The 14,459-nt window shown below is 49.3% G+C and overlaps 1 protein-coding gene across 1 annotated transcript in view; it reads right to left on the bottom strand.

The window, feature by feature from the left end:
• The window catches only part of Uggt2 (UDP-glucose glycoprotein glucosyltransferase 2), a 177,479-nt gene that overhangs the window by 39,945 nt on the left and 123,075 nt on the right, over positions 1–14,459 (bottom strand). The window contains exons 32-34 of the mRNA XM_052190641.1: positions 11,559–11,654; positions 3,013–3,097; positions 2,231–2,413 (exon numbers count right to left, since the gene is read on the bottom strand). Coding sequence (XP_052046601.1) covers positions 2,231–2,413; positions 3,013–3,097; positions 11,559–11,654 — 364 coding nt within the window. The remainder of the gene's footprint in view (positions 1–2,230; positions 2,414–3,012; positions 3,098–11,558; positions 11,655–14,459) is intronic.

The raw sequence follows: 14,459 nt of genomic DNA, 5'->3' as shown, positions 1-14,459 counted from the left end.
TATAGAATTCCTGACTTGATTAAAATAATTTTGGGAACATAGTTTTTAGAGATAGTCTTAGATGCTAGAAAGATGTAATAAACTTAGAATCAAGAATAGAATGTGCCCACTCCTCAGACTAGTAAATATAGGCTGCATAATAGGAAACACAATGAGCTTTCATAATTACACTAAAAAGAGAAATAGACTTGGGACAATTTTGTGTTCAAGGAAAAACATTCAGGTCCAAGAATAAAGTCACAGGTGTGCACTGTGACAAGGCAAGGCCAAGCAAAAAATTAGTTGCTTTGAATTTCTAATGAGTATATTATAATGAAACACTGCTTTGAACTTAATATCAATGTCCTTCTGTAACTCCCATTTTAGGTAACTTTATCTCTGAGGTAATTTTCTAAAGAATTTTTTGTCTTAGAAGGTATAAAAAGGCCAGAGAAAAGAAATAAAGTTGTTGGCTGAATGTTTTGGCTTGGAGAGCTTTGTCCCAATCACCCACCCATCCACCCATCCATCTACCCACCCACCCACCCATCTATCCATCCACCCACCCATCCATCCATCCACCCACCCATCCATCCATCCACCCACCCCTCCATCCATCCACCTTCCCATCCATCCATCCACCCACCCATCCACCCATCATCCATCCATCCATCCACCCACCCACCCATCTATCCATCCACCCATCCACCCACCCATCTATCCATCCATCCATCCACCCACCCATCCATCCATCCACCCACCCATCCATCTATCCACCTTCCCATCCATCCATCCATCCACCCACCCACCCATCTATCCATCCACCCATCCACCCACCCATCTATCCATCCACCCACCCACCCACCCATCTATCCATCCACCCACCCACCCACCCAACCTTCCATCCACCCATCCATCCATCCATCCATCCATCCATCCATCCATCCATCCATCCAAATGTATATGTCTGTTTGTCTCTATGTATGTGTGGAGTTTATTGTGACGGACAGTCTGGCTTGGCCAGAGTGTGGTGGGCATAGAAATGTTTGAATGTATACCTGTCTCTGCATATTTGCCTATATACAGCACCTTCTTTTCCTCTCCTTCATCTCTGGTTCACAAAGAGTAAAACAGTGTAGCCAGAGAGGCTTCTGGCGGACTCACCAGAGAACTGAGCACTAGTAATGAATTCTTTCATTTAATCCCCTGCAGCTTTACAGAGAGGTGATAGTTTCCAGCCTCAGAGGAACTCAGAAGGCAGGTCAGCTACAAAGCATAGTGACTTATACTTAAGGCAGGCAAATGTTTTACTATTATACAATTAAATATCTCCTAAGACCAAGTCCTCCCCCTGCCCCCACCAACGATGCTCTCCCCTCCCCCGCCTGCCTTGGCCCTGCTCTCTTCTCCACAGTCTTTTCCTCCCTGTTGGCTCCCTTGTTTCCAGATGGTCTCCTCTGTTTTCTGGCATCGAGCTCCTCATCCTCCTGCCTCTCTTCTCTCTCAAGCACTGGACTTACAAAGAAATGCTGCCCTACTCAATGCTTATGAGCAAATTCTAATATAGAACTTGAAAATACACTTTTGTCCTTGATATATAAATTGTATCCCATGCATTAACTTTATATATACTTAAAGTATTAGTGTATTAGAAATTCTGTACATTTTTCAAATGTTTTCATGATTAATGATGACAGATGTCCTGAAATGAGCTAATGTGAAAGCCACAGCTTTTATATATATAGATTTTGAAATTAGGTGGCTTTTAATTTTTTCCAGCTAAATTTAGAGCTTTTTCTAAGTAAATCACAGATGAATGGAAATTTGATGGTTTCACTGTCAATGAAACTGTTGATGGTGGACCCAGGAGAGAAGGGCCGTGCCCACCGCCAACCTTGCCAGCAAGTCTGCAGCTCAGGAGAAACCTGCTCACACCGGCACAGGTGCATGGAACTGATTTTTATAACAAACAATACACACACATCTTATTTTTACTTGCCAAATCACACAGCATAATGGCTGTTTCAGACCAGAACGGCCATGTCCTCCACAAACGGTGCTTCTTATCACATGTTCAAGTCTGCCATGTTCTGCTAATGTGCGTTTAACTCAAGGTATTTAGTGGATATGATAAATCATGTTGTGTATGTTTAGGAAGCAACGGTGACAATAAACGAGCAATGCAAATCCTTATGTTCATGTTCAGTTCGATGCAAAGCAAGCCTAGTATAAAAGTGATTACTTTTGTTACCTGGTCCGCATCAACAAATATGACTTTGTCTACAGCCAGAGGGAAAAGGACATCAAGGAAAAGGATTTTGTAACCCCAAATGATTCGTTGCTTTTCAGTCTGTTGATGAAGCCAGTGGGGCCACTTATACTGGACAAGCTCATACTGGAATCCATATTCCTTTGCCATGTGAGGAATTACCTCCTAAACATATAAAAAATCAAACAAGACATTTCAGAAGTTTACTATAAATTATTATAAATGAATTGGAAACTGCCTAAACACTATTCTAATAAACTTGCTCCCAAACTGAATGGGTGTGTGTGTGTGTGTGTGTGTGTGTGTGTGTGTAGGCTCAGCAGATGTGTCTGTTGGAGGAAGGGTGCCACTGGAGGGGGGCTCTGAGTGTTTGAGGACTTGGGCCATTTCAGTGGTGAGCTCTCTGCCAGCTGTGGCCCAGCCTCCTGCTCCAGGCCACGCCCACAGCTGGTGGCCTGCATTTCTCAGTGTTTATGCTCTGCACAAAGCAGAAACCAAGTGAGTCAGAAAGGAAAACACTGTTTTGAACAGGCGTTACTTTTTGCCAAGGTTTTTTATACAGGGAATGGTTTTACTAATTAGTGATTCATTTACTAAGCTGATCCTGTATTGTAGCATCCCGGTCCATATGCTTCCCAGTCCCATGCACTATTTGGCAAATACACATTTAAAACCCTCCCATTGAAAAGGGAAATGTTTTAAGAGATTACAATGGTAACAAATAATTTAGTATCAAGCTTTAGCCACATTAGCACTGTGCTTACTTTAAATGTTGGTGAGAGGAAGTTCTTCAGAAGCCAGAACTTCACAGGTGTTTCGGTGTTCCTCAGGACAGAGAGCATCATAATCCTAAGGGACAGGACATGGACACAAACCTAATGCAATCTATAGTCAGAGGCCTTGAAATGATGAATTATGAATACACACTGTGAAGTGTGCAGAGTTAAAGTGTGATGCCTTCAAACATTGTGACTGCGACAACAGGCAAGGACGTAAGGGAGTAAACCTCACGGAGCTGCTGTGGGGTCGGCTGTCCCTGACCAACGCCTGTCTGTCTGTGTCTGTGTGAAAATATAAGGCCTTCAAAAGAGACAGGACCCGTGCACTCTGGAAATCCACTGCGTGGCTACTTCATCCAGGCTTCTCAGCGAAGACAGGCGAGCTCCTGAAAGTGCTCTTTAAATCGTCAGGGACAGAGTTCAAATGTTTCTAAGCATTCTTTGTGATCCTTCGTATAAACTCTTTTTTTTTTTTTTTTTTTTTTTCTTTTTTTTTTTTTATTTGATATAATTTATTTACATTTCAAATGATTTCCCCTTTTCTAGCCCCCCCCCCACTCCCCGAAAGTCCCGTAAGCCCCCTTCTCTTCCCCTGTCCTCCCTCCCACCCCTTCCCAGTTCCCCGTTCTGGTTTTGCCAAATACTGTTTCACTGAGTCTTTCCAGAACCAGGGACCACTCCTGCTTTCTTCTTGTATCTCATTTGATGTGTGGATTATGTTTTGGGTATTCCAGTTTTCTAGGTTAATAACCACTTATTAGTGAGTGCATACCATGATTCACCTTTTGAGTCTGGGTTACCTCACTTAGTATGATGTTCTCTAGCTCCATCCATTTGCCTAAGAATTTCATGAATTCATTGTTTCTAATGGCTGAATAGTACTCCATTGTGTAGATATACCACATTTTTTGTATCCACTCTTCTGTTGAGGGATACCTGGGTTCTTTCCAGCATCTGGCAATTATAAATAGGGCTGCTATGAACATAGTAGAGCATGTATCCTTATTACATGGTGGGGAATCCTCTGGGTATATGCCCAGGAGTGGTATAGCAGGATCTTCTGGAAGTGAGGTGCCCAGTTTTCGGAGGAACCGCCAGACTGCTTTCCAGAGTGGTTGTACCAATTTGCAACCCCACCAGCAGTGGAGGAGTGTTCCTCTTTCTCCGCACCCTCTCCAACACCTGCTGTCTCCTGAATTTTTAATCTTAGCCATTCTGACTGGTGTAAGATGAAATCTTAGGGTTGTTTTGATTTGCATTTCCCTAATGACTAATGAAGTGGAGCATTTTTTAAGATGCTTCTCCGCCATCCGAAGTTCTTCAGGTGAGAATTCTTTGTTTAACTCTGTACCCCATTTTTTAATAGGGTTGTTCGGTTTTCTGGAGTCTAACTTCTTGAGTTCTTTATATATATTGGATATTAGCCCTCTATCTGATGAAGGATTGGTGAAGATCTTTTCCCAATTTGTTGGTTGCCGATCTGTCCTCTTGATGGTGTCCTTTGCCTTACAGAAACTCTGTAACCTTATGAGGTCCCATTTGTCAATTCTTGCTCTTAGAGCATACGCTATTGGTGTTCTGTTCAGAAACTTTCTCCCTGTACCGATGTCCTCAAGGGTCTTCCCCAGTTTCTTTTCTATTAGCTTCAGAGTGTCTGGCTTTATGTGGAGGTCCTTGATCCATTTGGATTTGAGCTTAGTACAAGGAGACAAGGATGGATCAATTCGCATTCTTCTGCATGCTGACCTCCAGTTGAACCAGCACCATTTGTTGAAAAGGCTATCTTTTTTCCATTGGATGTTTTCAGCCTCTTTGTCGAGGATCAAGTGGCCATAGGTGTGTGGGTTCATTTCTGGATCTTCAATCCTGTTCCATTGATCCTCCTGCCTGTCACTGTACCAATACCATGCAGTTTTTAACACTATTGCTCTGTAGTATTGCTTGAGGTCAGGGATACTGATTCCCCCAGATTTTCTTTTGTTGCTGAGAATAGTTTTAGCTATCCTGGGTTTTTTGTTGTTCCAGATGAATAAAAATATTCTTTGAATTCTGAATACTATCTTCTCCACTGACCTCCTTCTTTTTGCAAATATGATATTCTTTCACAAGGAAAGGAAAATTTATTATATTTATTTTTCTCACCTTATTAAATACAATGCATTTAAGTAATAACATTACTTAAAACGATTCTAAATCAAACCAAACTAGTGAAATTTAAATGCATTTTAAAATTTACATGTAAAAAAAAGGCAAGAGGCTTACTAGTGTTTGCTCGCTGGTGTGTGTTCACTGGGGCATGCTCACTGCTGTGTGCTCACTGGGGTGTGCTCACTGGGGTGTGCTCACTAGCGTGTGCTCACTGGGGTGTGCTCACTGCTGTGTGCTCACTGGGGTGTGCTCATTGGGGTGTGCTCACTGCTGTGTGCTCACTGGGGTGTGATCACTGGGGTGTGCTCACTGCTGTGTGCTCACTGGGGTGTGCTTACTGGCGTGTGCTCACTGCTGTGTGCTCACTGGGGTGTGCTCACTGGGGTGTGCTCACTGCTGTGTGCTCACTGGGGTGTGCTCACTGCTGTGTGCTCACTGGGGTGTGCTCACTGGGGTGTGCTCACTGGGGTGTGCTCACTGCTGTGTGCTCACTGGGGTGTGCTCACTGTTGTGTGCTCACTGGGGTATGCTCACTGCGGTGTGCTCACTGCTGTGTGCTCACTGGGGTGTGCTCACTGGGGTGTGCTCACTGCTGTGTGCTCACTGCTGTGTGCTCACTGGGGTGTGCTCACTGCTGTGTGCTCACTGCTGTGTGCTCACTGGGGTGTGCTCACTGGGGTGTGCTCACTGCTGTGTGCTCACTGGGGTGTGCTCGCTAGCGTGTGCTCACTGGGGTGTGCTCACTGCTGTGTGCTCACTGCTGTGTGCTCACTGGCATGTGCTCACTGCTGTGTGCTGACTGGGGAGTGCTCACTGCTGTGTGCTCACTGGGGAGTGCTCACTGGGGTGTGCTCACTGCTGTGTGCTCACTGGTGTGTGCTCGCTAGCGTGTACTCACTGGGGTGTGCTCACTGCTGTGTGCTCACTGCTGTGTGCTCACTGCTGGGTGCTCACTGGGGTGTGCTCGCTAGCGTGTGCTCACTGGGGTGTGCTCACTGCTGTGTGCTCACTGGGGTGTGCTCACTGCTGTGTGCTCACTGGGGTGTGCTCACTGCTGTGTGCTCACTGCTGTGTGCTCACTGGCATGTGCTCACTGCTGTGTGCTCACTGGGGAGTGCTCACTGCTGTGTGCTCACTGGGGTGTGCTCACTGCTGTGTGCTCACTGGGGTGTGCTCACTGCTGTGTGCTCACTGGGGTGTGTTCACTGCTGTGTGCTCACTGCTGTGTGCTCACTGGGGTGTGCTCACTGCTGTGTGCTCACTGGGGTGTGCTCACTGTTGTGTGCTCACTGGGGTGTGCTCACTGCAGTGTGCTCACTGCTGTGTGCTCACTGGGGTGTGCTCACTGGGGTGTGCTCACTGCTGTGTGCTCACTGCTGTGTGCTCACTGCTGTGTGCTCACTGGGGTGTGCTCACTGGGGTGTGCTCACTGCAGTGTGCTCACTGCTGTGTGCTCACTGCTGTGTGCTCACTGCTGTGTGCTCACTGGGGTGTGCTCACTGCTGTGTGCTCACTGCTGTGTGCTCACTGGGGTGTGCTCACTGGGGTGTGCTCACTGCTGTGTGCTCACTGGGGTGTGCTCGCTAGCGTGTGCTCACTGGGGTGTGCTCACTGCTGTGTGCTCACTGGGGTGTGCTCACTGCTGTGTGCTCACTGGCATGTGCTCACTGCTGTGTGCTCACTGGGGAGTGCTCACTGCTGTGTGCTCACTGGGGTGTGCTCACTGCTGTGTGCTCACTGGGGTGTGCTCACTGCTGTGTGCTCACTGCTGTGTGCTCACTGGGGTGTGCTCACTGCTGTGTGCTCACTGGAGTGTGCTCACTGGTGTGTGCTCGCTAGCGTGTGCTCACTGGGGTGTGCTCACTGGGGTGTGCTCACTGCTGTGTGCTCACTGGGGTGTGCTCACTGGGGTGTGCTCACTGGGGTGTGTTCACTGGGGAGTGCTCACTGGGGTGTGCTCACTGCTGTGTGCTCACTGGGGTGTGCTCACTGGGGTGTGCTCACTGCTGTGTGCTCACTGCTGTGTGCTCACTGCTGTGTGCTTACTGGGGTGTGCTCACTGCTGTGTGCTCACTGCTGTGTGCTCACTGGCATGTGCTCACTGCTGTGTGCTCACTGGGGAGTGCTCACTGCTGTGTGCTCACTGGGGAGTGCTCACTGCTGTGTGCTTACTGGGGTGTGCTCACTGGGGTGTGTTCACTGCTGTGTGCTCACTGCTGTGTGCTCACTGGGGTGTGCTCACTGCTGTGTGCTCACTGTTGTGTGCTCACTGGGGTGTGCTCACTGCAGTGTGCTCACTGCTGTGTGCTCACTGGGGTGTGCTCACTGGTGTGTGCTCGCTAGTGTGTACTCACTGGGGTGTGCTCACTGCTGTGTGCTCACTGGGGTGTGCTCACTGCTGTGTGCTCACTGGGGTGTGCTCACTGGGGTGTGCTCACTGCTGTGTGGTCACTGGGGTGTGCTCGCTAGCGTGTGCTCACTGGGGTGTGCTCACTGCTGTGTGCTCACTGGCATGTGCTCACTGCTGTGTGCTCACTGGGGAGTGCTCACTGCTGTGTGCTCACTGGGGTGTGCTCACTGCTGTGTGCTCACTGGGGTGTGCTCACTGCTGTGTGCTCACTGGGGTGTGCTCGCTAGCGTGTGCTCACTGGGGTGTGCTCACTGCTGTGTGCTCACTGGGGTGTGCTCACTGCTGTGTGCTCACTGCTGTGTGCTCACTGCTGTGTGCTCACTGCTGTGTGCTCACTGGGGAGTGCTCACTGGGGTGTGCTTACTGCTGTGTGCTCACTGGGGAGTGCTCACTGCTGTGTGCTCACTGGGGTGTGTTCACTGCTGTGTGCTCACTGCTGTGTGCTCACTGGTGTGTGCTCACTGCTGTGTGCTCACTGGGGTGTGCTCACTGTTGTGTGCTCACTGGGGTGTGCTCACTGCAGTGTGCTCACTGCTGTGTGCTCACTGGGGTGTGCTCACTGCTGTGTGCTCACTGCTGTGTGCTCACTGCTGTGTGCTCACTGGGGTGTGCTCACTGGGGTGTGCTCACTGCAGTGTGCTCACTGCTGTGTGCTCACTGCTGTGTGCTCACTGCTGTGTGCTCACTGGGGTGTGCTCACTGCTATGTGCTCACTGCTGTGTGCTCACTGGGGTGTGCTCACTGCTGTGTGCTCACTGGGGTGTGCTCACTGGGGTGTGCTCACTGCTGTGTGCTCACTGGGGTGTGCTCGCTAGCGTGTGCTCACTGGGGTGTGCTCACTGCTGTGTGCTCACTGGGGTGTGCTCACTGCTGTGTGCTCACTGGCATGTGCTCACTGCTGTGTGCTCACTGGGGAGTGCTCACTGCTGTGTGCTCACTGGGGTGTGCTCACTGCTGTGTGCTCACTGCTGTGTGCTCACTGGGGTGTGCTCACTGCTGTGTGCTCACTGGGGTGTGCTCACTGGTGTGTGCTCACTGGGGTGTGCTCACTGGTGTGTGCTCGCTAGCGTGTGCTCACTGGGGTGTGCTCACTGGGGTGTGCTCACTGCTGTGTGCTCAATGGGGTGTGCTCACTGGGGAGTGCTCACTGGGGTGTGCTCACTGGGGTGTGTTCACTGGGGAGTGCTCACTGGGGTGTGCTCACTGCTGTGTGCTCACTGCTGTGTGCTTACTGGGGTGTGCTCACTGGGGTGTGCTCACTGCTGTGTGCTCACTGGGGTGTGCTCACTGGGGTGTGCTCACTGGGGTGTGCTCACTGCTGTGTGCTCAATGGGGTGTGCTCACTGGGGAGTGCTCACTGGGGTGTGCTCACTGGGGTGTGTTCACTGGGGAGTGCTCACTGGGGTGTGCTCACTGCTGTGTGCTCACTGCTGTGTGCTTACTGGGGTGTGCTCACTGGGGTGTGCTCACTGCTGTGTGCTCACTGCTGTGTGCTCACTGGGGTGTGCTCACTGGGGTGTGCTCACTGGGGTGTGCTCACTGCTGTGTGCTCACTGCTGTCTGCTTACTGGGGTGTGTTCACTGGGGTGTGCTCACTGCTGTGTGCTCACTGCTGTGTGCTCACTGGGGTGTGCTCACTGCTGTGTGCTCACTGGGGTGTGCTCACTGGGGTGTGCTCACTGCTGTGTGGTCACTGGGGTGTGCTCGCTAGCGTGTGCTCACTGGGGTGTGCTCACTGCTGTGTGCTCACTGCTGTGTGCTCACTGGCATGTGCTCACTGCTGTGTGCTCACTGGGGAGTGCTCACTGCTGTGTGCTCACTGGGGTGTGCTCACTGCTGTGTGCTCACTGGGGTGTGCTCACTGCTGTGTGCTCACTGGGGTGTGCTCGCTAGCGTGTGCTCACTGGGGTGTGCTCACTGCTGTGTGCTCACTGGGGTGTGCTCACTGCTGTGTGCTCACTGCTGTGTGCTCACTGGGGAGTGCTCACTGGGGTGTGCTCACTGCTGTGTGCTCACTGCTGTGTGCTCACTGGGGAGTGCTCACTGGGGTGTGCTCACTGCTGTGTGCTCACTGGGGAGTGCTCACTGCTGTGTGCTCACTGGGGTGTGTTCACTGCTGTGTGCTCACTGCTGTGTGCTCACTGGTGTGTGCTCACTGCTGTGTGCTCACTGGGGTGTGCTCACTGTTGTGTGCTCACTGGGGTGTGCTCACTGCAGTGTGCTCACTGCTGTGTGCTCACTGCTGTGTGCTCACTGGGGTGTGCTCACTGCTGTGTGCTCACTGCTGTGTGCTCACTGGGGTGTGCTCACTGCAGTGTGCTCACTGCTGTGTGCTCACTGCTGTGTGCTCACTGCTGTGTGCTCACTGGGGTGTGCTCACTGCTATGTGCTCACTGCTGTGTGCTCACTGGGGTGTGCTCACTGCTGTGTGCTCACTGGGGTGTGCTCACTGGGGTGTGCTCACTGCTGTGTGCTCACTGGGGTGTGCTCGCTAGCGTGTGCTCACTGGGGTGTGCTCACTGCTGTGTGCTCACTGGGGTGTGCTCACTGGGGTGTGCTCACTGCTGTGTGCTCACTGGCATGTGCTCACTGCTGTGTGCTCACTGGGGAGTGCTCACTGCTGTGTGCTCACTGGGGTGTGCTCACTGCTGTGTGCTCACTGCTGTGTGCTCACTGGTGTGTGCTCACTGCTGTGTGCTCACTGGGGTGTGCTCACTGGTGTGTGCTCACTGGTGTGTGCTCGCTAGCGTGTGCTCACTGGGGTGTGCTCACTGGGGTGTGCTCACTGCTGTGTGCTCAGTGGGGTGTGCTCACTGGGGAGTGCTCACTGGGGTGTGCTCACTGGGGTGTGTTCACTGGGGAGTGCTCACTGGGGTGTGCTCACTGCTGTGTGCTCACTGCTGTGTGCTTACTGGGGTGTGCTCACTGCTGTGTGCTCACTGCTGTGTGCTCACTGCTGTGTGCTCACTGGGGTGTGCTCACTGGGGTGTGCTCACTGCTGTGTGCTCACTGCTGTGTGCTCACTGGGGTGTGCTCACTGGGGTGTGCTCACTGCTGTGTGCTCACTGCTGTGTGCTCACTGCTGTGTGCTCACTGGGGTGTGCTCACTGCTGTGTGCTCACTGCTGTGTGCTCACTGCTGTGTGCTTACTGGGGTGTGCTCACTGCTGTGTGCTCACTGCTGTGTGCTCACTGGGGTGTGCTCACTGGGGTGTGCTCACTGCGGTGTGCTCACTGGGGTGTGCTCACTGGGGTGTGCTCACTGCTGTGTGCTCACTGGGGTGTGCTCACTGCTGTGTGATCACTGGGGTGTGTTCACTGCTGTGTGCTCACTGCTGTGTGCTCACTGCTGTGTGCTCACTGGGGTGTGCTCCCTGCTGTGTGCTCACTGGTGTGTGCTCACTGCGGTGTGCTCATTGCTGTGTGCTCACTGGGGTGTGCTCACTGGGGTGTGCTCACTGGGGTGTGCTCACTGGGGTGTGCTCATTGCTGTGTGCTCACTGGGGTGTGCTCACTGGGGTGTGCTCACTGGGGTGTGCTCACTGGGGTGTGCTCACTGCTGTGTACTCACTGGGGTGTGCTCACTGCTGTGTGCTCACTGGGGTGTGCTCACTGCTGTGTGCTCACTGGGGTGTGTTCACTGGGGTGTGCTCACTGGGGTGTGCTCACTGGGGTGTGCTCACTGGGGTGTGTTCACTGCTGTGTGCTCACTGCTCTGTGCTCACTAGTGTACACATTGTTACTATTTAGGAAGAAGTTACAAAACCAGGGTATTTGCTCCTTTGGGCATATTTGGCAGCTAATAATAATAATAATAACAATAATAATAATAAGGGTTGGTATGAAAGTATGCTAATACCATGGCAGAATTGGGAAAAAAATTCATTCCTTTAGAGGTTCATTCTTTCACTTTGCTGAATTCTGATCTGTGTAAATGTTTAACTTTCTAAAAACATTAGAAACTCCTCACTTACCTTAGGAAACGCTCATATAAATGGCCAGAAGCAACTGAAAAAATGTTCAGGATGTCCTTCTCCTTTGTGTCATCTTTATGTAGACTGTTTGTGAAGCTTGTAATAGAAGCACACAGCAGAGGATTGCGAGTATTCATTAGTATATATTTAGTACATAACTCTATGCATGTAAATAATATGCATCAAAATACTATTAAATAGTCATCTGTGCTGACAATTATAAGATATTTATAAATAAGTGTGAGGTATCATTTGAGGTTTGTTGAGCTTTTCCTTAGACATGGGGTGAAATTAAACTTTTTCCATTCTCCATATTTATGTGAAGTTTTGTGACTTCCAAGAGTTCTTCTGAGAACCAGGAATGACACACAGCCTGCCATGTCTGTATCTCATGCACTGGACCTTAAATTGACCGACAGTGTGGGAAGAAACAACACAGTAAGTACATGTTAGTCACAGACAACAGGACTTCTGCGATTACCGTAGGAATGGGAATGCTGGTCATGAGACATGTTCCTCTCAAACATTATTCAACAATGCCACAGAGGTTGAGAAAAGGACGTAACGGCACAGGGCCTCTCTGTGTACACGGAGACCTGAGCCTGGATCCCCTGCCCAGGTACAGCGATGGGACCCCAGGGCTGGGTGGGGGAGAGCAGAATCCTGGGGACTAGGTGCCAGCCAGTCTAGCACACAGTGAGCTCCAGGTCAGTAAGATACGCTGTCTCTGAAAACATGGTGGGCAGCAATGGAGTAGGACCCTTGCACTGACAATGGGTGTGTGCAACACTGACTTTGTGCGTGACTTATCTATTGTCATACACAGAAGTTACTACTTGGTGGGTTGGAGAAAGTCCTGCTTTTCTAGAGCTTGAGTTCAGTTCCCAGCTCCCACTCTGGGCAGCTTACAGTCACCCACAACCCCAGCCTCATGGACTCTGACTTCCTCTTCTGCCCTCCGAGAATACTGCACACCTGTGGCACACACATGAGCATACACGCACAGACACAGACTGGAGGTGAAGAGGGAGGGGAACCATGATTAGCACGTGAGGGGAAAACTATTTTCAATAAAAGGAAACAAACAAACAAAAGAAAATGATAGAAACTAGATAAGCAAACAAAAAATTACCCCCAAATCCCCAAAAAACTTAATGTGGGATATTCATGATGTATATAACTAATGCAGATTGATTATTTTATGTAATTAAAAATCTAAGCTTTATATAAGCAAATTACTTATAGTGACTAAGACTTGACAAATACTTCTTTTATAAAAAATATCTTTGTTGGGTTTGGAAAGACTTCTCAGCATTTAAGCTACTCTGGCTGCAGATCCAGGTTCAGTTCCCAACATCCACATGGCAAGTGACAAAGCCTTCTAACTCCATTCCCAGGGGACCCAGGACACAATGTACGGATATATGCAGAGGCAAAATACTCATATACATAAAATAATAAAAGTTAAATTTAAAAATATTCTTTCAAGTACATATTATTATAATACCAGTATTTTAAAATCTTTTTTTCTGTAATTTTCTGAAGAAAAGTTGCTACATAGGAGAATATTTCAGTTTTAATTAACATAGAGTAGGCTGTAGAAAAAGAGGCACAAACTGGGCCAAATTCAAAATGGTAGAAGTGCTTCTAATTGTGTGACAACAAATTTATTTAGGATGTTCAATCTATTTTCTTAAAGTTTCTTATCTTTGATCAAGATGACCAAAAGTTATAAACTCAGAAAGTTCTGTTCTAGTTAGCTTTAGCTGTGAATTTGTCACAGACTACAGCCATCTAAGAAGAGTGTCTCCATTGAAGGATTGGCCTGTGGCCACGTCTGCAGGGTACAATCCTGAGTATTTGATGTAGGAGGCCCCAGCCCACTGTGGGCAGCACCATTCCCCCCATAGGAAGCCCCGAAGGCTGGCTCACATGAACAAGGCCAGCAAGCTGCACTCCTCCACAGCTGAGCTTCAAGCTCCTGTGTGAGCTCCTGCCCTGGCCTCTGTCATGGGCTGTTACCCATGGGAGTACTAGAAAATAAATCCTTAACTCCCTGAATTCTTGACTATGGTGTTTTCCCAGCAACAGAATAAAATCAGGAAAGGTTCACATTTCTAAAACAGACTTTCAAAGGTCTCTACCAAACGGATCTCTAGCAAACAGCTTCCTCTGTCAGCCTGCTTCCCTTCCCCTCCGAGCTGTAAGTCGCTGTTTAAGGGGAGACATTCTGCCTCTGATTTAATTGTAGGAGGTCTGTGTGGGACACGGCTCTGCAGGTCAGCATCTACTCCACTGTAGATGGTTTACCTGGATTATCTATGGAGCTTCTGTTGGTATTTTAGCAAAGAAGACAGTAAAACTTTATTTTAAAAACATCTCCCTGGAAACAGGAGGCAAAGAAAGCTAGAATTAGGAGATGGACAAAGTCCCCAGACCATACCATTCAAATGACACTGTCAAGTTTATTATTGGATTCTATGAACCAAACCCTCTCTTCCCAGTCACCCTCTTGCCCCTTTGTGTCCTGGAGGTCGAACCCAGGGCTTCACACATCCTAGGTAAGCATTCTACTGCTGACCTACACCCAAAGCCCTGAATTAACCCCCACGACTCAGACTCATCCTATCACAGACCATGTCACAGCCACGCTGGACTCCACGTGACTCAGACACATCCTATCACAGACCATGTCACAGCCACGCTGGACTACCTTCTACTTTTGAGCATCACACCTACTGTTTCTTCAACTCACAAGGTACCTTCACTCTACTGCGACCTTTGAATTTCATCTTTCCTGTAGAAAGAATCTTAGCCACACTCTATGAAGTCTTTTCTGAGGTCCCTTCAGCTGGAGATATATGTATACACACATATGTATATATGTACATGCATATATCT

Source organism: Apodemus sylvaticus, chromosome 8 (genome assembly GCF_947179515.1).
Source record: "Apodemus sylvaticus chromosome 8, mApoSyl1.1, whole genome shotgun sequence".
In the NCBI taxonomy this organism is placed as follows: Eukaryota; Metazoa; Chordata; class Mammalia; order Rodentia; family Muridae; genus Apodemus; species Apodemus sylvaticus.
The sequence above is the reverse complement of the archived record's forward strand: the minus strand, read 5'-3'. Positions and strand labels throughout refer to the sequence as shown.